Source organism: Fusarium mangiferae (genome assembly GCF_900044065.1).
Source record: "Fusarium mangiferae strain MRC7560 genome assembly, contig: FMAN_scaffold004, whole genome shotgun sequence".
NCBI classification, from domain to species: domain Eukaryota; kingdom Fungi; phylum Ascomycota; class Sordariomycetes; order Hypocreales; family Nectriaceae; genus Fusarium; species Fusarium mangiferae.
Window position 1 is genome coordinate 1,400,841 of NW_024573924.1, and position 24,255 is coordinate 1,425,095.

General features: G+C 50.1%; 10 protein-coding genes across 10 annotated transcripts; 6 read left to right on the forward strand and 4 right to left on the reverse strand.

Annotated features, from left to right (window-relative positions):
- Window positions 1-344: 344 nt before the first annotated feature.
- Window positions 345-6,467, forward strand: FMAN_09033 (uncharacterized protein; the record flags this gene model as incomplete). Its single annotated transcript, XM_041829827.1, has 5 exons — window positions 345-465; window positions 570-4,315; window positions 4,424-4,654; window positions 4,704-6,299; window positions 6,357-6,467. 5 exons carry the CDS (start codon window positions 345-347, stop codon window positions 6,465-6,467), a joined length of 5,805 nt encoding a protein of 1,934 aa, XP_041680552.1.
- A 1,606-nt stretch (window positions 6,468-8,073) lies between these two features.
- On the forward strand, window positions 8,074-8,615 carry FMAN_09034 (uncharacterized protein; the record flags this gene model as incomplete). Its single annotated transcript, XM_041829828.1, has 3 exons — window positions 8,074-8,110; window positions 8,162-8,242; window positions 8,311-8,615. 3 exons carry the CDS (start codon window positions 8,074-8,076, stop codon window positions 8,613-8,615), a joined length of 423 nt encoding a protein of 140 aa, XP_041680553.1.
- A 654-nt stretch (window positions 8,616-9,269) lies between these two features.
- FMAN_09035 (uncharacterized protein) lies at window positions 9,270-9,773 on the forward strand (the record flags this gene model as incomplete). The annotated part of the gene is made up of 1 exon (XM_041829829.1): window positions 9,270-9,773. One exon carries the CDS (start codon window positions 9,270-9,272, stop codon window positions 9,771-9,773), a length of 504 nt encoding a protein of 167 aa, XP_041680554.1.
- Window positions 9,774-9,823: 50 nt separating this feature from the next.
- On the reverse strand, window positions 9,824-11,540 carry FMAN_09036 (uncharacterized protein; the record flags this gene model as incomplete). Its single annotated transcript, XM_041829831.1, has 4 exons — window positions 9,824-10,573; window positions 10,626-10,760; window positions 10,812-11,432; window positions 11,490-11,540. 4 exons carry the CDS (start codon window positions 11,538-11,540, stop codon window positions 9,824-9,826), a joined length of 1,557 nt encoding a protein of 518 aa, XP_041680555.1.
- A 657-nt stretch (window positions 11,541-12,197) lies between these two features.
- Window positions 12,198-13,370, forward strand: FMAN_09037 (uncharacterized protein; the record flags this gene model as incomplete). The annotated part of the gene is made up of 1 exon (XM_041829832.1): window positions 12,198-13,370. One exon carries the CDS (start codon window positions 12,198-12,200, stop codon window positions 13,368-13,370), a length of 1,173 nt encoding a protein of 390 aa, XP_041680556.1.
- A 321-nt stretch (window positions 13,371-13,691) lies between these two features.
- FMAN_09038 (uncharacterized protein) lies at window positions 13,692-17,155 on the reverse strand (the record flags this gene model as incomplete). Its single annotated transcript, XM_041829833.1, has 3 exons — window positions 13,692-16,294; window positions 16,343-16,390; window positions 16,474-17,155. The coding sequence occupies 3 exons, from the start codon at window positions 17,153-17,155 to the stop codon at window positions 13,692-13,694; spliced, it is 3,333 nt and encodes a 1,110-aa protein (XP_041680557.1).
- Window positions 17,156-18,040: 885 nt separating this feature from the next.
- Window positions 18,041-18,509, forward strand: FMAN_09039 (uncharacterized protein; the record flags this gene model as incomplete). The annotated part of the gene is made up of 5 exons (XM_041829834.1): window positions 18,041-18,088; window positions 18,147-18,239; window positions 18,288-18,300; window positions 18,344-18,438; window positions 18,489-18,509. 5 exons carry the CDS (start codon window positions 18,041-18,043, stop codon window positions 18,507-18,509), a joined length of 270 nt encoding a protein of 89 aa, XP_041680558.1.
- Window positions 18,510-18,728: 219 nt separating this feature from the next.
- FMAN_09040 (putative NCS6 Protein with role in invasive growth) lies at window positions 18,729-19,895 on the reverse strand (the record flags this gene model as incomplete). The annotated part of the gene is made up of 1 exon (XM_041829835.1): window positions 18,729-19,895. The coding sequence occupies one exon, from the start codon at window positions 19,893-19,895 to the stop codon at window positions 18,729-18,731; it is 1,167 nt and encodes a 388-aa protein (XP_041680559.1).
- Window positions 19,896-20,404: 509 nt separating this feature from the next.
- Window positions 20,405-21,569, forward strand: FMAN_09041 (putative ribosomal protein L7a.e.B, cytosolic; the record flags this gene model as incomplete). The annotated part of the gene is made up of 4 exons (XM_041829836.1): window positions 20,405-20,407; window positions 20,688-20,759; window positions 20,810-21,319; window positions 21,369-21,569. The coding sequence occupies 4 exons, from the start codon at window positions 20,405-20,407 to the stop codon at window positions 21,567-21,569; spliced, it is 786 nt and encodes a 261-aa protein (XP_041680560.1).
- An 819-nt stretch (window positions 21,570-22,388) lies between these two features.
- Window positions 22,389-23,087, reverse strand: FMAN_09042 (putative nuclear transport factor 2 (ntf-2); the record flags this gene model as incomplete). The annotated part of the gene is made up of 6 exons (XM_041829837.1): window positions 22,389-22,499; window positions 22,555-22,656; window positions 22,717-22,788; window positions 22,853-22,917; window positions 22,998-23,015; window positions 23,078-23,087. 6 exons carry the CDS (start codon window positions 23,085-23,087, stop codon window positions 22,389-22,391), a joined length of 378 nt encoding a protein of 125 aa, XP_041680561.1.
- Window positions 23,088-24,255: the final 1,168 nt, after the last annotated feature.

Genomic DNA, 24,255 nt, shown 5'->3' on the forward strand with positions numbered 1-24,255 from the left:
GCTGACGTCGAGTCTGCCTTGGTACCTTTGAAGCAGGTAGACCTCAGGCTTACCGCAGGCATCAGTGACTCAACCAGTATGTAGCTCCGGCGCAGTGCCTGATTGGCTGTTCAAGCTCAAGAACCAATCAAGCTGCAAAGTTCTTGTCTGAGGCAGCAATGCACTGGGGCCTACGGAGTTGGTGCGACAGACCTTAAGCTACTACTAAAGCCACTGAGGTACCTCACCCTAGCTCAATCAACTTCTCTTCTCCACATGCACGCTCATACGCGTGCTCGCCCTGAAAAATCGCAGGAGCGCAGACTGACATCCACTCCTTAACAACTTCATCATCGGCGACCATCATGTCTTTCGGCGGCGGCTTCGGCGGCTTTGGCCAAAACAACAACACTTCTGGTGGCCTCTTTGGTGCCGGAAATAATAATAATAATAACAACACCACAGGCGGCTTTGGCTCAACAACCGGTACGCAAATTTTACTTCATCGCATCACTGTCATCTACCATTGAGAGACGAATCCAGTGCGCAAAGCTCTATCGACACCGACATACTAACAATCAATATCTTAGGCGGCTTTGGATCTACAAATACTGCTGGCGGCTTTGGAGCTAAACCTGCATTCGGTTCTACCTCTACCAGCACAGGAGGTGGCCTCTTCGGCTCCTCAACCACCAACAACAACACCAGCACTAGCACAGGGTTTGGAGGTTTTGGAAGCAACACAAGCAACACCACATCAGCGTTCGGTAGCAACACAGGAGGTGGTATGTTTGGTGGCAACACTGCCAACAAGACTGGCTTTGGCACTACGACCAACACCGGCGGATCGCTCTTCGGCGGAGGCAACAACACCACCACCACTCCCGCGACGACAGGCTTCGGCTCTGGCTTCGGCTCTGGCGCAGGATTTGGCGCCTCAAGCACCAATACTCTTGGCGGCGCTGCGGGCGATCCTCCTGGCACTGCTGTTGCGGCCTTCCAAGCTTGGAGCGAAAAGGAAGCTAATAGTACCTCGACCAACTCTTACCAAAACATTCTTTTCCAAGATCCTTACAAGAAGTGGTCGGCTGACGAACTTCGACTTGCCGATTACGTCCAAGGAAGACGACATGGCAATGCTACTGGTGGTGGTGCGTTTGGCGTGAGCTCAGGTTTTGGCGGAGGGTTTGGAACTAACACAAATACCACCGCAGCTTCAGGCTTTGGGGCGAACACGACGGCCAACACTGGTGGTGGTCTTTTCGGATCCAACACGAACAACACCTCAACACCCAGCACTGGCTTTGGCTCGACTGGTTTTGGAGCAACCAACAACAACACCGCCAGCGGAGGCTTGTTTGGCAGCACTGCGAACAAACCTGCTGGGGGCCTATTCGGCAGCACCACCACGCAGACGAACCAGACTGGCGGTGGTCTTTTTGGAGGAGGAAACACCAACGCTGCAGGTGGCTTTGGTAGCACGAACACCACCGGGTCTGGCTTCGGTCAGACGAACACGAACACCGGTGGTGGACTGTTCGGAGCAGCTCAGAACAAGCCTGCTGGTACCGGTTTCAGCTTCGGAAACACGAATACCAGTACTACGGGTGGATTTGGAGCCAGCACCACAAATAACGCGTTTGGCGCAAACAATAACACTGCAAACAGCGGCGGTGGCCTCTTCGGCGGCAACAACACCCAAGCTGCCGGCACTAGTGGCCTCTTCGGACAGAACAACAACCAGACACAGCAAAACACCGGTGGTGGCCTCTTTGGCCAGAGCAACCAAACACAGCAGTCGGGCGGATTGTTTGGCGGCAACAACCAACAGAAGCCTGCTGGTACTGGCTTATTTGGCAACACAAACACTGGTACAACTGGGACTAGTGGTGGCCTATTTGGCAACAATCAACAGCAGACGAATACGGCTGGCTTTGGAGCCGCCAACAACAATGCGGCTGGTGGTCTGTTCGGTAGCAAACCTGCCCCAACTGGTGGCCTTTTCGGAAACAGCACCACAGCTCAAACGAACACACCTGGAGCTGGCTTTGGCGGCGGCTTGACCTCAAATACTCAGATGAACCAAAATACCGGCGGCCTCTTCGGTGCCGCCAATAACCAGCAGCAAAAGCCCGGTCTGTTTGGTGGTAGCACTAACAATGCTGGAAGCAGCCTCTTTGGCGGCCAAAACAACCAGAACGCTGGATCTTCCCTGTTCGGCGGCAGCACAAACCAGCAACAGCAACAGACTGGAGCTTCAATCCTAGGCAACAGCCAGTCCGTCAATGCCCCTCAAGGTCTGACTGCCAACCTCAACGACGTTTCGGCATTTGGTTCTCCTGGTCTGTTTGCTGGCCTCGGTGGAAACGAAGTCCAGAACCCCGGTCCTCTGGCTACTCCTCTGAGCGGCGGTTCAAAGCCAAGAAGAAGCTCGATTCTGCCTATGTATAAGCTGGCTCCGGCCTCTGCTTCTCGATATGCTACTCCCCAAAAGCGAGGCTTCGGCTTTTCTTACAGCAACTACGGTACCCCCTCGGGCAGCCCCGCGAGTAGCATTTCCAGTACACCTGGAAACCTCGGCCACAGTTTACTAGGCTCAAGCCGATCTGGAAATCTCAGTAAAAGCCTGTCGACTAACAACCTGCGCCGCAGCTTCAACACTGAAGACAGTATTCTTGCCCCCGGAGCTTTCTCTAATGGATCTCAGCCCAGGTGGTATGGAAGCACTGGCTCCAAGAAGCTCGTTATCAACAGAGACATCAGGAGTGATCTCTTTTCAACACCGCAGAAGGACAGAGCCTCAGATGCTGGAACTGGTTCCCGAAAGCTCTCCAAGCGTGTTAGCTTTGACACAAGCAACGTTGACATGGATGACAGCACACCTGTTCGCGGTGCTCTTCCTGCTGCTAGCGACGTTGAAAGCCCAGCAGCCAACGACGAGACCCCTCGCCAGATCCGCACAGCTAATGGCTCGAACGGTTCAGCGGGCTCTAAGACCCCTGAAATGGAGGAAGTTAAGGGCAACGAGCTGGCTATCGTCCATGAGGAGGATCACACTGTCACTCCCGAGGCTTCATCTACCAGCACCGACAATGCTCCCGGACAATACTGGATGTCACCTCCCTTGGAGGATCTCGAAAAGTTGAACCGCATGCAGCGCCAAAAGGTTGATGGCTTCACTGTTGGCCGTGATAATGTTGGTTATGTTTCTTTCAAGGTCCCTGTAGACATCAGCAACATTGATCTGGCTGAGATCTGCGGCAGTCTTATTGTGCTTGAGCCTCGATCTGCTACAGTCTATCCGATCTCAGCCAAGAAACCGCCTGTCGGCAAGGGCCTCAATGTTCCCGCCAGGATTGCTCTCGAGCAGTCATGGCCTCGGGGTGGTAAGCGTATCGCCAATGACCCTAAACGGTTTAATAAACACGTTGAGCGTCTCAAGCGAATCGAGAACACAACTTTTGAGAGCTACGACAAGGAGACTGGTGTCTGGGTCTTCTCAGTAGAGCACTTTACCACTTATGGCCTTGATGACGATGATTCCGACGACGAGGAGATGACACAGAACGAGCCAGCCGCCCCCCATGAGGTGGCTCTCGATGCTTCCATCAACTCCAACAACTCCCCCATGGAAGATGACACATTCGAGTTTCGAAGACATCGAGGTCTTCCTGGTGGTTTTGACGATGAAGCTCAAGCCCTACAACCCCACTTCTCTGGCGAGCAGTCTTTTTTAGGGGTTAGCTCCGCGGATTCCGCACCCAACGATGTCAGGCTGTCCCTCGAGGAGGAATACGCCGATGATATGGGTGATGAATATGACGTGTCCGAGGATGAAGACATGGCGAGGTCTTCTCTCGAACCGCATCTGGCCGCGGAGCTCGACGACAACTCGTCCGAGGGTGCTCCGGAAGCCGTGAAAGCGACTCCCGGAGGCATCCTCAGAGCTCGAATGCGAGCTGTTAAGGACTCTGCTGGTCCTGTGCAGCTGGAAGTTGCCGATGGGGACGATTGGACGGAGATGTTACGAAAGACTGTCAGCCCAGTCAAGCGAGACCGACAGCTTTTGAGAGAGCTGAATGACTCCCCCTCAAGACAGACGGGTCTACTGATCGACCTCGACAAGAGTGGATCCGACACTTTACGGAAATCATCCATTTGGAGGAAGAGTATTGCAAAGAACGATAGGCTGGACAATTTCGCGACAAGCACCATTGGCATGGATAAAGGCCGTGGGTTTGCGACTAGCATCGACCTCATGAACTCATTGTTTGAGAAGCCCAAGCCAGCGCCCCAGAAGCCTCGAGCCTCAGTCTCTGGCAAAGGCTTTCCCAAGGTCGGTTCCCTAGTTGTTACTTGAGTGGCCCCAGAATGTAATTGCTGGAGGGTTATGTATCTATTGACTTATAGTATATGAATTGACGCTAAAATTGATTTTGATTAGTGGCCCTACGAGCGACAAGACAAGACAATGACTTTAGACGGTTACGAAAAGACTTTCCACGACGCTGGCCGACCTACTTGGGGTCCTGACGAGACACTTGTTGTTCCCCGACCACTTGTTTCAGAAGGCAGCCGACGATCTCTCACCCATAATACCGACCTTGTTTCTTTTCAACGCTGTTCAATCCAGACTGATAAGCAAGAGCTTCGCTTAGCCTCATTCACAATGGAGGTTGGTTATTGAGCATCGGCCATCAGACATATGCTGACTCGTCACATAGCAATCCAAGCGATACCTGGGCAACCAGGATAAGCTCACTGAAATCCGAATAGTTGACGATGTTCCTTTCGCCTCCCTCAACGTTACTCACTTGCAGGATGTCTTCCACCAACAGGACATGAATGACCCCGCAAGCATGCAGGAGAAGCATGTGTGGGAGTTGGCCAGTATCCTCTTCGACTCGGTCAACGACAATAGTCAACCGGAGCATCTTCTCCGCCGGAACAAGCTGTCACATTTCTGGTCTCTCCTTGTAGACTCGGCCTCGGCTACGACTATCGGCCTGGCAGGATCGAGCGAAGAGAAGGCTGTTGCGTGCCTAGCTGGCCATCGGATCATTGACGCTTGTAAGCACCTTCTCGACGGGAAGAATTTCCATCTGGCCACCTTGGTGCCTCTTATTGGTACCAGTGATGCTGCCAAGAAAGACATGCGAGAACAGCTCAAGGCATGGCACGATTCAAGGATGCTATCGGAATTTTCAGAATCGATCCGTACCATCTACGAGCTCCTTTCGGGTAATGCATGTGTCTGCGAAGGTATGAAGGGAGTGCCTGTTGAGGACCGCCTAGATTCGTTTGTTATTTCGAAAAAGTTTGGACTCGACTGGAAGCAGGCCTTTGGTCTCCGACTGTGGTACTCGATCGCTCAGCAGGACGACCTAGCAGCTGCAGTGCATAGCTTCAAGAACGACGTTGACCAGGAGAAGGAGTACCTTCCGTTGCCTTGGTATATTGACCAGGGTATCAAGCCCTTGTGGGATGATGTCGACTCGGACCGCCGACAAGATCTTCTCTGGGGTCTTTTACAGTTGTACGCCAACAACAGCACCGACCTGGAGGCTGTGTTGCGCCCTGAAAACTCGCAGCTCTCTCCACTTGATATGCGGCTGACTTGGCAACTCGGCCTTGCCCTTGCATCTAGTGGCAAGGTTTCTTTTGGCCAGGATGGCGCTGAAAAGGCCGACGCCGCTACTCTTACTTTCGCCTCGCAACTAACAAGCGCCGGTGAATGGCTCGAGGCAGTGTTTGTTTTGCTGCATCTGAGCAAGCCCCTCGCCCGCAAGATGGCTATCCAGGAACATCTTGCCCGGCATGCTGGCCTCGTCGGCGATGAAAACTCTTCCGCTTTCCAGATACTTACCGAAAAATTCCAAATCCCTTCGTTGTGGATCTGGGAGGCCCTGGCTCTGTACATGCGCAGCGTTAAGAAGGATGCGTACTCAGAAGTGCAATGCCTCCTGCGCGCCGGCTCTTTTGTGGAAGCTCACCGTGTTCTGGTTAAGGAGGTTGCACCGCTAGCCATTGTTGAACGCGACTACGCGGACCTCTCTGTTCTTCTCTCTCAGTTTGAAGGCCGACAGGAGGTCATCTCGGACTGGCCGCTTGGAGGAGAGATCTACACCTTCTTCCTGCAGCTCGTTCAGTGTCGCGCGAGGCATGAGATTGCACCACAGGCAGTTTTGGAGAAGCTCCTTGCGGGTCTGCACGCGATGGACAAGGAAACAGAAGATTCTGGAGTCCTGCGGTACGCTGCCGTGTCAGACATGGCAGATGAGACAGCTAAGGAGATTGTTAAAGCCAGCAAGACAAAACAGGTATGTTTTTAGCGGATGGAACGCAAGGATGGAACAAGTACTAACTATGCATTGCAGGACATGGAATTGAGGTCTAGGATTCTCAACCTGCCTTTGACACAAGATCGTCTGTTGGCTTACTCAGTGGACTTGAGCATGGACCGATACCGGGAAGTTATGTCCCACTAGAAGGACGTGGACGTCAGCAGTATAGGATTAATGCCATATTGGAGTGGTTATACAATAGTCTAGTAATGCAGGTGGAAGTACTAAAAAGGAGCAAGCGTGTCTTGAGGGCGTGAGAGTAGGGCGGGCATTCATTTATGGTCTCATGAGATCGACTTGTAGGAATAGTCTAGATAGTTTGCATGGAGCATTGGTAATAAGGAGACAATTGCATTTTGGGAAGACCTTTAGTGTTGACTGCGATGTTGGTGACTGTGAGTTGTATGTAACTTTACTGTGGCAGACCTAGGTTTATTGATGCGTGGGGGTCTGTGGATCATCAACCTCATTGGGAGTTTCTGTCTCTTCTTGGGCCACTGCAAAGCAAAGCTGATGGTGACAACCATTCATTCATTTAGAGTCCATCTTGCATCACGTGTTTGTAGGCCTCGTCATGTCTAAACCAAAGAATTGACCGGATGGCTTCCCGTATCTCAAGACGCCTCTTCATGACAAGAGTCTAACTCCAACGCACGTACAAGCTCTCAGAAACAAACCCTCTGCTCCAAGCGGCATTCCAATCATCCCATCGCCGGCGACAACAACGCCGTGCAGTCTGGTCAAGATCCAGCCCATTTCTGAGCCGTCACACCCAGCAAACGGTCAAAGTGGCCTCTTTGCAGCCCAGAATCTCGCGCCTGGTAGCTTCATCCTTGCGTATCTCGGCCGAGTGCACTCAGGCTCAGCATCGTCAACAGACAGCGACTACGACTTATGGCTGGACCGAGAGCTTGACGCAGCTGTTGATGCAGCGAATGAGGGGAATGAAGGGCGTTTCGTGAACGACTTTAGAGGCGTGGGAGAGAGAGCGAATGCGGAGTTTAGGACGGTTTGGTGCGAGCGATGGGGAGAGTTTTGTGTGGGAGTTTGGGTGCTTGGAGGTGGGAAGAAGAACAAGAAGAAGGGAGCAGGGATCAAGAAGGGGGAAGAGATCCTTGTTAGTTACGGGAAAGGCTTTTGGGGAGAGAGGAAAGCGGAGGATGATGATGATGCCTACTGTGATGGGGGAGACAGCGGGGAGGGAGTTGGCAGTGAAGCCCCCCTTTCGGCGTCTTCCTACGGGACTGTTGTGGAATCCAAGTAGAAATGAAAAGTTCTATCTGTGCCGGAGCAAATAGAAACTCATCCTGGCTACTTCTTGGAGTATAATCTTAGCATAACAAGTTTTGTACTCTTCGAATTGATCCTTCATTGGGCTCTCCTCCGTTGAGTCTTTGGCCACTGACCGACACTTCCAGACGTGTCCTTCTATGATACGAGTCTTTAGATGAGTCGAAGTCAATTCACTGATGGTATCTCTTTCGTTTGTAGTATCTCGGTCACGATTGGTAGAGAGTGTCTTCTTGATATCGCGCACAAACTATATCCATGAGAGGTCGACTAAACTTTTCAGTCTGTGTCAGCACAAACTCTTTTGAACTTTGTGGTGAAAGCAAATAGACACACATATTCAATATGGCGATCTTTCTCTCATAGACTGTCTTCAAATTAGTTTCCTCCTTCTGTCGAATATCAGGCAAATACCGCCAGTCTTCTCTATCACGGGTAATCGTCCGCCATAGCCGCCAACATGTCTGTAACTGGAGAAAAACAACGCCTTGCAATATGTTAGTATCTCGAATTGGGTGGCGATCCGTAGCTTATACTGACTCTTCTAGGTTATGGCTATATTTTAGTAGCCGTGGCTCAGTTGTCCCTAGTCATCGTCGCATCTACCCTCCACAATGACACAACGCCATGTAAGAAATACTCAATGATATAGGTACCCAGCGAGTAGTGCGGACTTGGGCTAACTCTTTCATCTCAGATACAAAAGCCGCGTATAAGAGCTCCCAAAGAGCAACACGTACCACCAGCGGATTGGCGTTTCTCCTCATGACAGTCCAAGTCTACCTCTCCGCCATCATCACCCTCCTCGGCTGCCCTATCATTTACTTTGCGTGGTTTGTTATCGCTCAAGTAGTATCTACAGTGTACTTTTGCTATATCCCCTTCAGGTACATCAAGAGCGTCGCACCGCCTGTGGAAGATGAATGGTTCCTGGCTGATCAAGATGACTTGGAGCTGGGGATTCTTTCGTACAAGATGGATCCGGCATCCTTGACTAACTAAGCTTGGGGATGCCTGTCCTGTGTAAAACGTTGTCACTGGACTGAGAATGGCGGGAGGATCTCTCGGGAATGTAGATCGACTTCTCCCGTCTCAACGGGCTCCAAAGTGAGCTTGATTATTTCTTAGCGAGATAGATGCCCAGGTTATGAGGCATTCTATGTAACCTTGGCTGTCTATTAGATATCTACTTACATAGCTACAAGTCAATAGTCGCATACTTACCCAAGTAAAGTATTTAAAAAGAGCTGATGTCGCTGTCATGTGCTTCTGTATAGCTCTTTAGTGGCTTGCTTACCTACCCGTATTTATAACCAAATGTTTCGTTTTGTTAGTGCGACTCTGCTCCTCCACTTACATCAAGTCACATCTTCACCGTAGCATCGCCAGTCGTGGGTGTTTCCTAATTGGGAAAGCGGCGCGAGGAACCTTGTATAGTTGAGGTTGAGGTTGAGGCTGACGATCACTAACGGCCAAAGAAAGGATCAAGCAAGATACGGCTGAAGCTCGCGCTCTCTAGAGGCCGAATATACCTACAGAACAAGTATAAATAAGGCCTTTTCTCTCTTCAGTCGACACCTTCATCTTCCCATATTCATCCATACATTCTTCACTTACACGGAAGACACATACAAAGCATTACCTATACCGTCAGCCATGGCCCCTCAACCCTCAAACTCCTCTCCTCGTCTTGTACGAACTACACATAATGAGCATGGAACCTCAATTTTCGTCCCTGACACAAATGTTACACCCTTCCAGCCCTTTGGCCCTCAAGGCAGTGGCTTCAACGTCTTCGATGTCCGTCAAAGCGTCCCCATCAACAACACAGACTCTGTCCCATCATTTGAGAGCTCTCTTCCGAGATGTCCCCCCAAAGGCTCTCTCTTCTGCATGACCCAGATCCAGCCCGGTGGCAAAGCACCTATGCATCGTACCAAAAGCCTTGACTACGCTGTGGTTCTCTCGGGTGAGATTGTTCTGGGGCTCGACGGTGGAGAGGAAAGGACTGTCAAGCAAGGAGAGGTCATTGTTCAGCAGGGCGTGAATCACAGCTGGGAGAATAGGGGAGACGTTACGTGCCAGATCATATTTGTCATGATCGGTGCTGAAACCATCACTCTCAAGGATGGAACGGAATTGGAGGAGACTGTGTTCTAATGACATAGTCTAAGGGAGTGAACTATAGTGAATTTGGTGTACTCATATCATTAGATCTCGGATAGAACACCCAAGCTTGACTTGATGCCCGTGCACTCTCTGATCCGTTCAAACACTCTCTGCGCATCCTCTTTCTGTGAACCCGTGGTCAAGGCGCTCTGGCTTTTGATGATCTTCATAGGCCAAAGCAAAAGGTATGCGCCGACGGCCTGCCAACGAGCCGTCTTTGACCCTGCGTGCCAGCGACCGAGGTGATCGATGTCGCCAAAAGATTGGGGAACAGTTGCCAGGACCTCGCCAGCCAAAGACTGGACAGTGCTGACTGACTCTGTGGTTCGAGCTACAACTCTGGAGTCTGATGGTAGTGCAGTGTTGACCTTTTCCAAGCAAGCCACCAGTTTCTGATGAAGAATGATGCGCGCAGTACGGTGGTAATTCCACTCATAGGCCATCCACAAGTCTGGATGAAGCTGAATAGACTCTGGCAACCAGAAGTTGGACTCTCTGTAATCAAGTACTTCCTCACGAGTCCTAGTATGAAAGCTCCATTCTGGTTTCTTTCGCCAATTAGCAGCCTCTTGATCAAGGCGGAGCATCTCATCTATCAGGTCTAACAAATGGCGTGCTGCAATGTCTCCTGCATCGATAGAGTCCAGTAACTGGTTTGCCTGCTGACACATCTGGTTGATTGCTAGACCATCTTTTTCTAGCTTAACCGAAGCCATATCGTCGTTCAACTTGTCAAGCCAGCCTTGCGATTCAGGGAGTGGGCTTAATTGCTTAGCCAAGCATTGTTTTTGCTTCTCATTGTAAGTCCAGTATTTACTTGCGCGGAGGGTGAGGGTTTCTTACCAGTCTATGGTGAGCTAGACGGAACAGGCCCCAGCCACGGGGGTCATGGAATTGCTCGTGGCCACGGAGTCGCAAAATATGTGCCATGCCCTGGGCGTGCGCACCAGTTGTCGACGAGTCAGGCATAAAGATTGTCTGTAGGAGTGTAAGCTTGGTAGGTTGAGTGCAGTTGTGTAATGTATTCACCTCAAATATGTCTAGCATAACGACTGCCATCAAATCGTAATCATCTGGAGTCTTGTTCTTCTCAGCCAACGACTGTCCAAGGGCACTAAGAGCATAACCATAGTGCTCGAGCGACCTCTTGACTAATTCCACTGAGCTTTTTTCACGAGAAAGGTCTGCCAAGGCACATGCTTGAACAGCGAATCTCAATGCGTAGCGGCCCTCGATGTTGACTTCTTTGAACAAACAAGGGAGATGCTCAAGAAAGCCAGGGGAGGATGACTCATTACAAGGAAGCAACACGTATTTCTCCATGAACATGTTCGCTATCTGTTCATCCTTGGAAACGGACTCTGTTTTGGGCTGGTCTTTTAACCATGGAAATGCTGCTGGAAGATTGACAGGAGTAGTCGAAGAGGACGCGCTCTCGGAGGCACGCTCAACCGATCGACTCCTTGTGCGATTTTCTCGAGGAGATTTTGAGCTGCTGGAACTAGACGAGTTTGAAGGAGTAGAAGCTTGACTCTTCAGGACAACTTTTGCAGTTTCGTGCTGGAACATGAGGTCGCCTTCATCTCGATACCCTACACACAGCTCATTGCGGGCGATACAACGTTGACACGAAGGGCGACTGCGGTCGCACTACGATAATCAGATTAGCTCTCACTTGAAGACAATGATAGTACAGTTGTTAAATACCTTGACTCGTCGTTGGCGGCAGCGAAGACAGCCTCTACTTCGATGTGACATTGTTGTTGTTGTTGCTATTGCTGTTGCTGTTGCTTACATGCAGTTTTGTTGAAAGGTCCAAGTTACCCCACGGCACTAATCAACTTGAGCCTCTACAAGAGCCAGGGCCGTCAAATAATAGTAAGATCATGAACAAGAGACCAGACGAACAAACCTCTAAATTGTGACAATGCGTTGGGCTTATCAGAAGGACTCAGACTATGGACATGACTCAAAGGCTTACCTCGACTTTGAGCAAATGAAGCATCAGTGTTCACTCTCGAGCCTACGACGGAACACACAACCAGAAATACTGTTTCCTAAGAATCGATGCATATTCTAGTTAAGAATATGTTCAAGGCTTCTGAATGAGCAGTTCGCTTTCCACACAAAGCGACGTTCGGTGTAGGTAACTTGACTCTTGTTCATAAACACCATGTCGAACAAGATATCTCAGATATCTCCTGTCCAACTGAACAACCTGACACTCGTCCGTAACTCTATAAAGGATACCTCGAAAGATGACACAACCAGTCAACTATATAATCATAGCCTGTCTTCGATATAATGACAATCTCTACGACTATCAAACCACATGCACTTTTGCAACTTCAGCTCCAATAACCGGTTTTAATCACCAAACATTCCCCAAGATATACAGCAAAGAAACCCATCAAAATGCCTTCATTCAACGATCACCGCGTTCGAAAGCCCTACTCTCGTAGTAGAGGTCTCATCCGCAACAGAAATCTACAACAATCTTTGAACATTAACACCAGCCAACGTGCTGAGAAATTCAAGACTAATATCTTTGCTCACGCACACTTCTCCCCAACCCAGCCCAGCCAACCAACCTGGAAGCAGGAAGATGCATGGCTTCACGTTGAGCAGAAGGACTCTGTTTCGTTTCTCATGTCTTCTCTTCACTCTGCAGCCGACGACTGGGAATGTAAGGACTGTAGCTGGCAGCTTCGTAACCTGGCAGCTAAGTTCTACACTCAATTCCACTCAAACAACAAAGGCCTGCCTACTTCCTATCCTGCGGAAATGACTACCAGAGAACCTTCAGCTCATCGACGAAGTCGTCATCGTCGTCGCCGAGACTCAGACGCCGTGTCAATGCGCTCTGCTTCCTCTGTAAGAAGCTCGGCTTCTTCGAACCTTGGAGGCGATGTTGCGTATCTAAGACGCTGCACACTAACAAAAGACGCCGGACAGGACGGGCAATCCTTCTACGGAGTCCACCAAGCTCACCTAGACCTTAGCCTCGGAGGGACCGTCAGCGTTCACATGCGTCCAAGCGACCAGAGGCGAAAGCTCAGCGAACTCGGGCCTGGAACCATCATCTCGGCCCCTTTCCACAGCCAGAATCGCGACGAAAAGGTCTCGACAACTAACTATCACACAGCAGTCTCTGGCTTCGGCCCCATCTACTCCAAGTACCGCAAGATGATCACCATCGAGATTTGGGGAGATCATGCCGTTTGCCTGCCCGTCTACAGTTACAACGGCAAAGGTCTTGAGAACCGTGGAGGCATGGCAGACGAGTACATGGATATTCGTGATATCGATGATGAGGAGCCTGAAGATGGCGATACCCATCACAAACCGCTTATGGCTATCCGCAGTGAAGGGTGGCCTGGTAAGAATACTTTCATCTGTGGCAGGTCAGTTGTCAAACTGACCGAGAAAATCACCCACCACGCGTTCCAAAAGTGTTCCATTGAAGGCTCTCTCACAAAGTCGGACTTCCAACGTATGTATAAAGCATATCTCGGGCTACTACAGTCAAAGGCGCTGGAGGTCTTTGGCAAACCTGTCGAGGCTACCATTATACCAAGCAAAGCATAAATTAACAATAGGTAAGTCACATAGTCCTCTCTTACTGAGCATTCATAGACACTCGCTAATATAAATTTCCTCTGTTAAAAATCATATTCCTATTCCCGTTCCAGGTCCTGGTCATGCTCCTCATGCCCTTAACCTCCAAGAAGCATCGTTCCGTTCCGTGACCTGTCTTGTCTAGTATTTCAATAACAATACGCTTGCTACAAATAACGACCCCTGTCTCTGGCGAGATCAAGCCAATAAAGCAACCCACGCCCATCCTACCAAGGTATATAGTACATCCGTAACCCCAAACCTTCCCGTAATCAACCGCTTTCAATAAAATTAGATATCCTCTCCCTCGGCATCCACGTCCTCTCCTTTAGCAGCCTCTTCCGTTGATCCCGATCCCACATTATTTGCAGTAATCCCATTGACTTTGGCACCATTAGTCTTCGTTGAGACAACGACCGAGTCTTCTGCTGCTGAGTCGAGAACTGCCGCCTCCTGTTCTGGCCCCTTGCCTTCTGTGACACCTTGCAATTTGGCTTGGCGATCGACCCAGCCCGGCGGTAGACCAGGGCCACTGGTGGCGTTGCCGTAATCTGATTTCTTTGTTCCCTTTGGCCATCTACCTGGTCCCCGGCCGGTCCCTCCAGTCTTTTTCTTTGAACTCTTGGGTCGAGACGAGGATGGCCGATGGCTGTTGCTGGGACGCTTCGGTCTAGGAGCACTGGCTGGGCGAGGGGCTGTCGGTCGACTGACAATTGGTCGAGCTCTTTCTCGTCGCCCACCAGGTACGGCAGGGAAGACCTCAAAGCGGGTGAGCGGAATGTCCTGGTATGGCAGTAGCCAAGCCGGGGGGCCCACGGCTTTTGCATCCTCCATTTCAACATCCTTATCTTTCTCTTGCCCAGGCGCCACATCTTCGATAGACTGGACTGGCACTGGCTCCGCACTGTGGTTCTCGACTGGAGACTCCTGGGGTTGTTCTCCATTGATGTTCATTGGAGCATCGCCGTCTGCATCTGCGACTGCTTGAGGGGCAGACGCATCGTGCTTCTCCCCATTGACCATTGGCTGACGATCCTCGATGGCAGCCGTGCCATTTCCCTCGTCAACCTTGGCCTCGTCGTCTTCCCTTGGCGCGATGGTATTGATCGGTGGGCCGAGTTCAAAATTGACGGCATTGGTTCGACCCATCACATACGGAGTCCAAACGAGAGCTTCGGATTTTAACTGAACGTAACCCTTGGCTTCCCACTTGCCCACGTATTCTCGACAGTAATCCAAATCGACTCGGAAGGCATACAGCTTGGTCTGCGGATCTCTGACAAGGGCCCTAAGACCTTCCAGTGCAGAAATGACATCGTCCGGGGTCATGCCGGTATTGGCGGATATCCGTTTTATGCTAAGCCCTTCCGTTGCGTGTTTCTCATTCTCCATCACCTTCAAAAAGTATCGACACAGGACCAGTCGCCAGTAATTGCGATATGAGACCAGGCCCATATCAGAGAGAGGCTTCTCGGGAGAGCCCGTCTTCTCCTCCACTTTGGTGAGCAAGTAGGAAAAGTCTATAAGCAAGTTGCCGTAACCTTTTCGTTGGTGTATTGGTAATGTCAGAATACATGAGACGTTGTTCTGGCTGCTAGCCCTCTTTTCTTTGGAAAAGTACCCCACAAAGTGGTAACCTGTCTCGTTGTATTCGCATAAAACATAGAAAAGGAAGGGTTCAACGTCGTAATACAAAGTTTTCGAACCCAGGAACAGCTTGGCAAGAAGGCACAGATTCTGGCAGTAGACCGGATTCTTGCGGCCGTCGACCTCAAAAACGGAGACTGACCCATGACGATAGATCTCGTCTCCTGGTGGATGCTTGGCTGGGCATTTGAGTTTGTGCCTCCAAGCAACGTAGTCAGAGTTCATGTACTTCAGACAGAACTCGCAAATGTACAGCACTCGATTTATGCTGTATTCGGCAGGATACGGCGCAGCATACCAAGTATCGATCTCCCAGCCGCCAAAATCGATGCATTCAATCTCACTGCCGTTGTTGCCGGCCTTTTTCGATTTTCGAACTGGTGGGTTTGGGTCTTCTTGCATGACCTGCAGAAGACGCGCTCTCCAGTCATCTTCGGCCTTCTTCAGAGTAGAGGTGAACTTGTTTCGATCATCCTCGTCAGGGAGAGTCTTGGATGTGTCGGCCTCGACCTCGGTCAATATGCCGCCATAAGGCTTGCCCTTCATCTCATCGGCCTCGCGATCATAGAAGGAATAAAATGGCTGTGAGTAGTTGTCCGATGTAAAAGGCGTGGGAAGGTTAGATATAGTTGCAGCAGTAAGGTTGGCTCTGGCAACTGGAGCTGGAGTCGCAGCCAGGGCTTGTCGTTGAGGGGTCGGGCGCGTGGCACTGCCTGGCTGCCTTCTCTTTTCACGCTTTTTGCGAGATAAGATTTCCTTAAGATTGCCAGGCTTGACATGAAGTTTAAGTACAAGTGAGGTACGAGTACGTTTCTCTATCGAGACGGGTGGGGGTCGTGGAACCTTGAGACGCACAGTTCTGGGAGGGTGGTGTCGTCCGGGTTCAGCGCTTCCATTTCGTGCTGTGCTCTCTGACCCTGCGTCTTGGGACTGGTTTCGTCGTCGTTTCCTCAGCGAAAGCCCGCTCCCTTCATCTTCTAATGATGAAGATTTGCGTTTTCTCAAGCTGCGAGGGGCGTCAATAGGCTCCTCATCAAGCTCACTGTCATTGTCGCTTTGAGAGCTGGCTTCTTCGTCATCGTTCACGTGCTGACCAGATTCATGCTCTCTTGGTACCTCCGGTACATCAGACTGTTGGGAGTGTATCTCGGCATTGTGTTCAACATCGTGATCCTCCATCTCCTCATCTTCACTCCCCACGTCGGATTCTTTGCTGAAGCATTCAGGGCATTTCCAACTCTCGGGCGCTGGTATTGTCAGCATTTGCTCAACTGTGCTTACACATTGAAACATACTATTCTCCGCACTCATCGCAGCCGCGTCGCGCGCGCATTGTTGGTGAGCTGTACTTGATAAGTTTCCAAAAAAAAAAAAAAAAAAAAAAAAAAAAAGAATGCACAGGTACTGATGTGGTAGGTGAACTTACCATTACCACCACAACGCACACAGGCCAAATAAACCTCAAACTCCTCGCTGGGGTCTTCGTCTTCATTATGGCCACAGAAGATGCAGTTGCTCGAGGCGGCCGTCTCGTCATCTTCATGATCTTCCTCGGCCTCTGCAGCATCATCCCATGCGGCCTCCTCGTCTGACTCGTCGTCGTTTGCGCTTGGTGATTCGGATTTATCGCTTTCACTATCATCTTCGTCGTCGCTTCTTGTCCCTGGTTGGAACTTGACGGCACCAACACCTTCGTCTTCCTCATAGTCTTCTCCTTCAGCATCAACATCTTCATCCTCCTCGGCATCTACATCGTCTTCTTCATGATCCTGATCTCCTTCAACATTTTCGTCATCTTCCTCATCACCGCCTTGGGGAGGTCCAACACTGTCGTGAGAAGATGCCTGCGGAGGTACCGTATAGTCGTTGTCCTCCTCTCCAGATGCGTCTACATCCTCGCCAGATGCATCGTGATCGCCGACCTCGGCATCGCCACTCTCTGCAGGAGCTTGATTCGTATCATAGCTTCCTTTACCTCCGCTTGGCCTAGATGCGATTGTTTTTGTTGTTTCGCCTCCTGTTTCGCCTGCCGTCTCATATTCAACATCCTCGTCGGAAACCATGACGCTGTGTGGAAGCTCTTCAGCCATAGTTCGTGTGCCTGTCATGGTTACCCCCGCGTCCCAAAAGAAAATGTCCTGAAACGAGAGCCCCGAGTTTGCATATCGGTCGCTTTCGGTAGGTTGCGAAGGGTTTCTCGCAGGGTGGTCACGTCTGCCTCATCGCGGTACGCGGGCTTGCATCGAGGGGCGGCCGGGAGCGAATGCGCAGTACAGGTTGCTTAAACGAAAACTCGATAGTGAATTGACACGTCCAATTTGATTTGAACCACGCGTTCGTAGAGCGTCTAAAGATCGTAGAGATGCGGTCGGAAAGCCGCTGAATCACGTCGCGTCAACTTGTGTGATATCAAACAGCAGTCGCGGGAGCTAGTTGCCACAGTGCGTGCGACAGCTTCTTAGGGAGCCCCTCCAGGTCCAGGGGAGAGAAAAAAAGTCCGGAATGGTAAAAGCGAAAGTGCTTATCGGCGGATTATTGAAGAACTGGGAGTTTTAGTATAGTATACAAGTGTAAGGGAAGTAAACTAGGTGTTTCCTTAACTCCAATTTGGATTTCAAAAGTCTTGAGAGTGTTAAATCACTATCAATAAAGAACCTGGAGTTTACTCCTCCTTTTCTTCTGTTCTCTTGCTATGCTTCTACTGCTATGGAGCTTGGTAACACACTGTGCGACAGGTCCCCTCAGTTACTGTACCACGACGCAGGGATAGTTATGGAGCTTCTGGCCTCAGGCACCGAAATCCGCATCACCAATCACTGAGTCGTCAATGGCTCGGTTGGACGTGAGCTTCAATTCAAGGCCCGTTTGCTCGGTAGACTCACGACCACCGCGACGAACCCGGAAGACAGGTCAGGCTCGGTCAATTCAAACTCTCGCTCTCCGATACATACGCCAAATTCCTTCGAGTCTGCTCAGGCAGCGCCGCCGTCACGATGCCCGTCCCTTTTGAGGCTCTTCTTCCCTATGCCATCATGATTGGTGTATGTCACCATCCGATCTCGCTACCGCACGATACCGAAGCTCATTGATGATTGATAGATGTTTGGTATCTCTGGTACTGGTCTTGCCGTCGTCAAGAACTGGCAGAACGAGGGCAAACGACCCCGTTACTCCGTGGATCAATGGGATAGAGTAAGTTATGGGCATTCGACAGTATCGTCAATACTAATTATTTTGTAGCAAAGTATGATATGTCCAGCCGGATGATACCTCGTGGGTACTAACGAATTGAACAGTGATGGACCGTGACCGCCGACTTACGGGAACTCTACGAGGACAAACAGACAAACCGGAAGCGCCTTTAGGCTTCGAGTTGAACAACCCTTGGAAGGTTTGTTTTTCTATTCAACCAGCGATTCAAGCATTAATTCGATCAAACAGTTGGAAACACGCTTTTCTTAAATCGTGATATGAAACCGAGGGCAAATAACCAGAGCAGAAAGCCCAAAACTGCAATTGTAAATACACATATTTGGGGTACTAGTAGCAGGGCATCGAAGCCTATGAGACGGATGGACAGTGGCTAAAGAGAAAGATTAAAACATTCCCAAACAAAGCACTTTGTTCAAGTTACAGTGCAATGAAGCGACAGAAAAATTGGTCTTGACAGCAGGGTATCCATTATATCGCTATCTCTGCTCTATTCTTATTTAGACCCTCCAACAATGTGCAAGCCTGGCACATGGTCTGACTCGACATGTAACCACATTTGACACATTTCCCTAGGTTTTGTTTTGGTGCAGGTGCCTCCTTTTGCTTCTTGGTCCTTATTGGCAAGGCAACTATGTCGTCCTTAGGTGCTCCATTGGATGTGATCTCTGTCTCGAGAGCTGCAGACTCGTGCTTTTTCTTCAGGCTGGCCTCGACCTGGGCCATCTCATTACCAGAAGTCCGCCCGTTGGCTGATCCGCAACCTCCGAGTCCCTCGCCTTCGTCGCAGCCACACGCAGCTTGGCCTTTGTCTGGTGTAAGTCGAGCCATGTCCTCTCCACTTCGTACAATATCGAGAATTGCAGTTGGCCGCACTTTCTCCAGATTCTTGATAAGTCCACGCGCGGTTCCCCTGAAAGCCTCGGGGCTGTAAATACACTCTGTGCTGAAGTAGTCCAGCTTCTTGTGATGTGCGTAAAGTACGATCTCCTTCTCGTATGCATACTTGAGAGGCTTGCTTCTCTTGACCTCACTGCTTGCATTTCCAGTAACAATACTGGTACTTCGGGATAAGCGTGGCATGTCGCCTCGTAGCAAGTTCATGAGAACGGTCTCGGCAACATCGTCAGCGTTGTGACCAGTGATGACATGCTGAATGGCCAGCTTTTTAGCTCCTCGGTCGAGGGCCTGTCGTCTGAAAACACCACAATATGTGCAGTTTCCCTTCTTTCCGATAGTCTCGACAACTTGGTCCATGGTCCATCCGTACAGTTCATCGTAACCAACAATTTCCAGGGGCATGTCGTATTGAACAGCATTTCGCTTGACTGTCTCTAGGGAGTCGTCCCGATATCCCTTGATGCCCTCGTCGACACTCAAAAGTACTAGGTCAAGTCCATAGTTGTGTCGTTCATTCAAAGTCTTCATTACAGAAGCCAGCACTGTTGAATCCTTGCCACCTGAAGCACCAATAGCAACTCGTTCACCCGGAAAGAAGAGGTCTGATGATGTGATTGTGTGATGGACTTCGTCCTCGAACACTCTGATGAAGCAGTCTCGGCATAGCTTGTGATGGTTCTTGGGTCGCTTTACAACAGCTCGGTTGTTCTGACACCGAACACAAGGTGTAGGTGCCATTTTGCTGTTAGTGGAGTTGAAATTCTCAACTGAGTCTCAACTGGTTGGGTCTTTGTGAATGTTTATATGGACGAAGTGAGTGGACGACTTGTACAAGCCCAGGAGCTTTTATGCCGACCGATTTCAGTTGTGTTTTCAGGGGGGGTCTTTTGAAATTTACTTTGACTTTACAGATTCTAGCTTTCTTTTTTCCTCCGTCAAGATGTTGCCTCCCAAGCATTGACTCAAGCAGTGAGTTATGTTTGCCTGACTGTAAGAGTCACAGTCACGTGCGCTGCATTAGTCGTTAAAAAGATCGATCCCCCCTCCCCTGCCTGGCCTTAGGTTGTTTCTTCCAGCCAGTGGAGTCGGGTTTTTCTCAATGTGGGTACAGATTTCAAAGAAGCCCTAATTATTTTTCACCAAAGGCACTCGCTTTTCTTCTTCTTGACTTTTGTTCTCCATCCACCATCGTGTCCTGGACTTTTGCTCTTCAACCCACGAGCAACTACTAACCCCAACTATTCAAGATGGTGAGTGAATGAAACAATCGACTCGACTCTAATGGCCACAGTTTTGTGAGTCAAATGCGCTTTATTGTGCAATTGAGCCACAGCGTCGTCCACTTGGTGGGCCGACATATGCTGTTGGTATTCCGCCAGTATTCGATCACTATAACAGGTGTCGAGCTGGTGAAGACTTGGCTGGAGATGCGGCGTGTGCAGAAATGCCACGGCCTATTCTCGTTAGAGTTCAGAGAAGACCTTTTGTTGGCTTGAACGCCTTGCTGATGTCTTCTTTTCTCAATGACAGCCTCCCAAGTCCGGCAAGAAGGTCGCTCCCGCCCCTTTCCCTCAGGGTAAGGCTGGCAAGAAGGCCGCCAAGGTTAGTAGTTCTATTGTCTCTTCTGGTGGGATGATCGCTGACATCCATAGAACCCTCTTCTCGAGAAGCGACCTCGCAACTTCGGCATCGGCCAGGACATCCAGCCCAAGCGAAATGTCTCTCGCATGGTCAAGTGGCCCGAGTATGTCCGCCTCCAGCGACAGAAGAAGATCCTTCAGATGCGCCTGAAGGTTCCCCCGGCTCTCGCTCAGTTCCAGCACGTCCTCGACCGCAACACTGCTGCCCAGGCCTTCAAGCTCCTCAACAAGTACCGACCTGAGACCAAGGCCGAGAAGAAGGAGCGTCTCCTCCAGGAGGCTACCGCCGTCAAGGAGGGTAAGAAGAAGGAGGATGTTTCCAAGAAGCCCTACACTGTCAAGTACGGTCTCAACCACGTTGTTGGCCTCATTGAGAACAAGAAGGCTTCTCTCGTCCTCATCCCCAACGATGTCGAGCCCATCGAGCTCGTCGTCTTCCTCCCTTCTCTTTGCAAGAAGATGGGTATCCCTTACGCCATTGTCAAGGGCAAGGCCCGTCTCGGAACGGTCGTTCACAAGAAGGTATGCTTATCGAAACCACGAGCTCAAGTTCGTGTCTAACGAGTCACAGACCGCTGCTGTCCTCGCCATCACCGAGGTCCGCTCCGAGGACAAGAACGAGCTCTCCAAGCTCATCTCCGCTGTCAAGGACGGTTACCTTGAGAAGCACGACCAGGCCCGCCGACAATGGGGTGGTGGTATCATGGGTCCCAAGGCTCAGATGAAGATCATCAAGAAGCAGAAGGCTCTTGAGGCTGCTACCAAGATCTAAAGCTATTTGTTTATACCCTCACAATGCATTGCGATTTCGGGATCAAACGGTGTTGCACGGTTCAGGGCATGGAAAATGAATGATTTTTCTCGGGTTACGTTTCGTCCCATCCCACTTCGCAGTGACCAGTGAGGCCAGTCTCATGACCCTCCTAAAAATAGATGATGAGCTTGCTTCTTGGACAAGACTTCAGCCTAAAGTGAATGTTTCGCCTTTTAAATGTCCTATCAAGAGGATCTCAAACTCTGGCCTCATCAAGTGCCTTCTACGTGCCCATACAAGCGGATTGGTGTTTTGTATTGATTTTGACAGAGCTGGCACGCAAAATATGTCACATCTTGCCATTTCTACTGCTGAAGGATTATATAGTAGTCAGGGCCGTGGCTGCTGAAGCAGTTTATTCCTAAAGATACAACGCCAATCACGGTCCTTGACCATACTCGGGAATACGTGACGTATGTCGTTGCACCGTTTGCATTCACACTGATCAATCTTGGGTGGCTTTACCTTGCCTTGATCACTTGAGACCCTATTTGCCATGTCATCGACCTAAGGTTGAGTACTCATAGCTTTGAAAACCAATGATTCAGCTTCATTGGCGAGAGGAAATCCAAGATAATCACAGCCGACTCAAACAATTGCGCTCCATTCAAGCCATGCTGTAAATTCATCTTATCGTCAAAAAGAAGCTATTCCGTTGCCATTGCCGCTTTAATTTCCCCTCGTCTGTCGCCCCACTTGGTGTGTTTGTGTGTTTATCACGTCGCTCAACTCATTCAAACAACAAAAGGCGCCGGCCGGCAGTGTGACTGCTTTCGATTAACCGAAGACAAGCTTGAAGATGTCGTTGTAGACGAAGTACTGCCCATTCGCATCGCGGGCGAGCTGGAAAGACTGGCTGAAGTTCATGGGGCGCTGCTCCTCGTCGACCTAATATTTGTCAGTGGGCACATTTCAGTAGGCTGTGGGATAGTCGGAAACATACAAGGAGAGCACCGGTAATGAGGATTATGACACCGCCCTGGTCGTTGGAGGGCTGGGCATCGAGGGTAGAGACTTGGTGCTTGACCTTCTCAAAGGGGAGGCCCTGTCGGAGAGATTGTTAACAACGCCGACTCGAAGTCGCTGGTGACGAAGGGGTGCATACAGCAAGCTTCTCGGTAATAGCCTGGGTGCCGAGGACGGAAGCAGACTCAAAAGTCAGCATAGAGTTGTCTCGCTATTAGTAGAGTTAGCGGGTTGTTCTACTAGAGTGCTCGTCGTTGAGCTGGAGGGTCACTTACGTAGAGAGCAGCGAGACCCTTGCGATCACTGTCGAAGGTGTTGTAGTAGAACTCAACAAACTGCTCTGTTTGTTTTTCGTTAGGCTTCTCTTCATGATCATGTGGGTTGGACTCATAAATCAGTCCAGGAGGGCTCCAAACATACTGGCAACTTCCTCAAAGTCTAGAAGTGTGCGCGGTTAGATTCTCTCGTCGTACAGCCATTCCAGAACAGTATAAACTCACTTCCGGCCATTTTGAAGTCTGGGGACCTGTCCTGGTCGTTTAAATCGCTAATGCGTCGAGAAAGGGGGATCCGAAGGGTTTTAACTAGGTAAGGTAGAGAACCGTTGGGTTGTCGCAAAGTCTGCCCGAGGGGAAAGCAATGGAAGCGAGCAAGGAAGAGAGATGAGATCAAATGGATGGTGGGGTTGAGGGGGCACAGTGCAGATTAGGCACACACGTCAGCGATGATGGGCTGCTCCTAGCTGGTGCCCACTGAAATACACTGCAGATTAGGTACAGGGCTGTGCTCATACAGTGCGGCTTCGCTATAAGCATAAATGGCGGGATGGAGCTTGGATATGCCGATAATTCACCATACCCCGGTCCGCCGACTGAATAAAATTGCGCTGGAGCTGTTTTTGAAAAACTTTCCTTGCCTTCAACAACAATTCAGTTTCCAACAACAATTGGTTCCCGCAGACATTTTCAGGCGGCAAGCTCTTGAGATTATGCAGACGCGCTCTGCAGCATCAGAATAACATATGTCTGCGGGTTTTTTCCAAACCAATAACAGTAAGGTACGTTTACATGACACGACACAAGAATACACGTCTCGATGCCTCCAGCGCACACTCTGGACGCGTTTAGCACCCCCTTTTGCATGATGACAAACTCTTCCATTAAGAACGGCCAACTGAATCTCTATGTTGATTTCAAAATTATCAAGCTCAACAGTCTGACATGTCTCCTTCTCATTCATTCTTCACACAAACAAACGTGTTAGAAGCACTGCGCTAACATGGCAAAAAGTTTAGTAAACGATTGGCACGAACCTTGACAGGATCCATTTTCATTGCCAGCCTTTTGCTCGTCGAGTCGGCTTGTTCCTTGGAAGCCATTTCATAGAATGCTATCAATTGATTATTACTCTGACCTTGACATTCTTATTGGGTCCAATCCTGATTCAGTGACATGCATACTTGATGAATGTGTACTGATAATGGCCAGTCGTATATTCTTACGTCCATGATCTTAAAGCTCCAGGCTGCCCCCCTCATCTAGGGCTAGAGCCAAAGCAGACTTCCTCATATCCCAAGCCTTTTCCTCTATAGCTACGATTCTGTCTTAAGGGGTGAAGATAATGTAGCGGAATGCCATACCGAACTGTCGAACTAGACGATAGCAGCACTGTAGCCTTC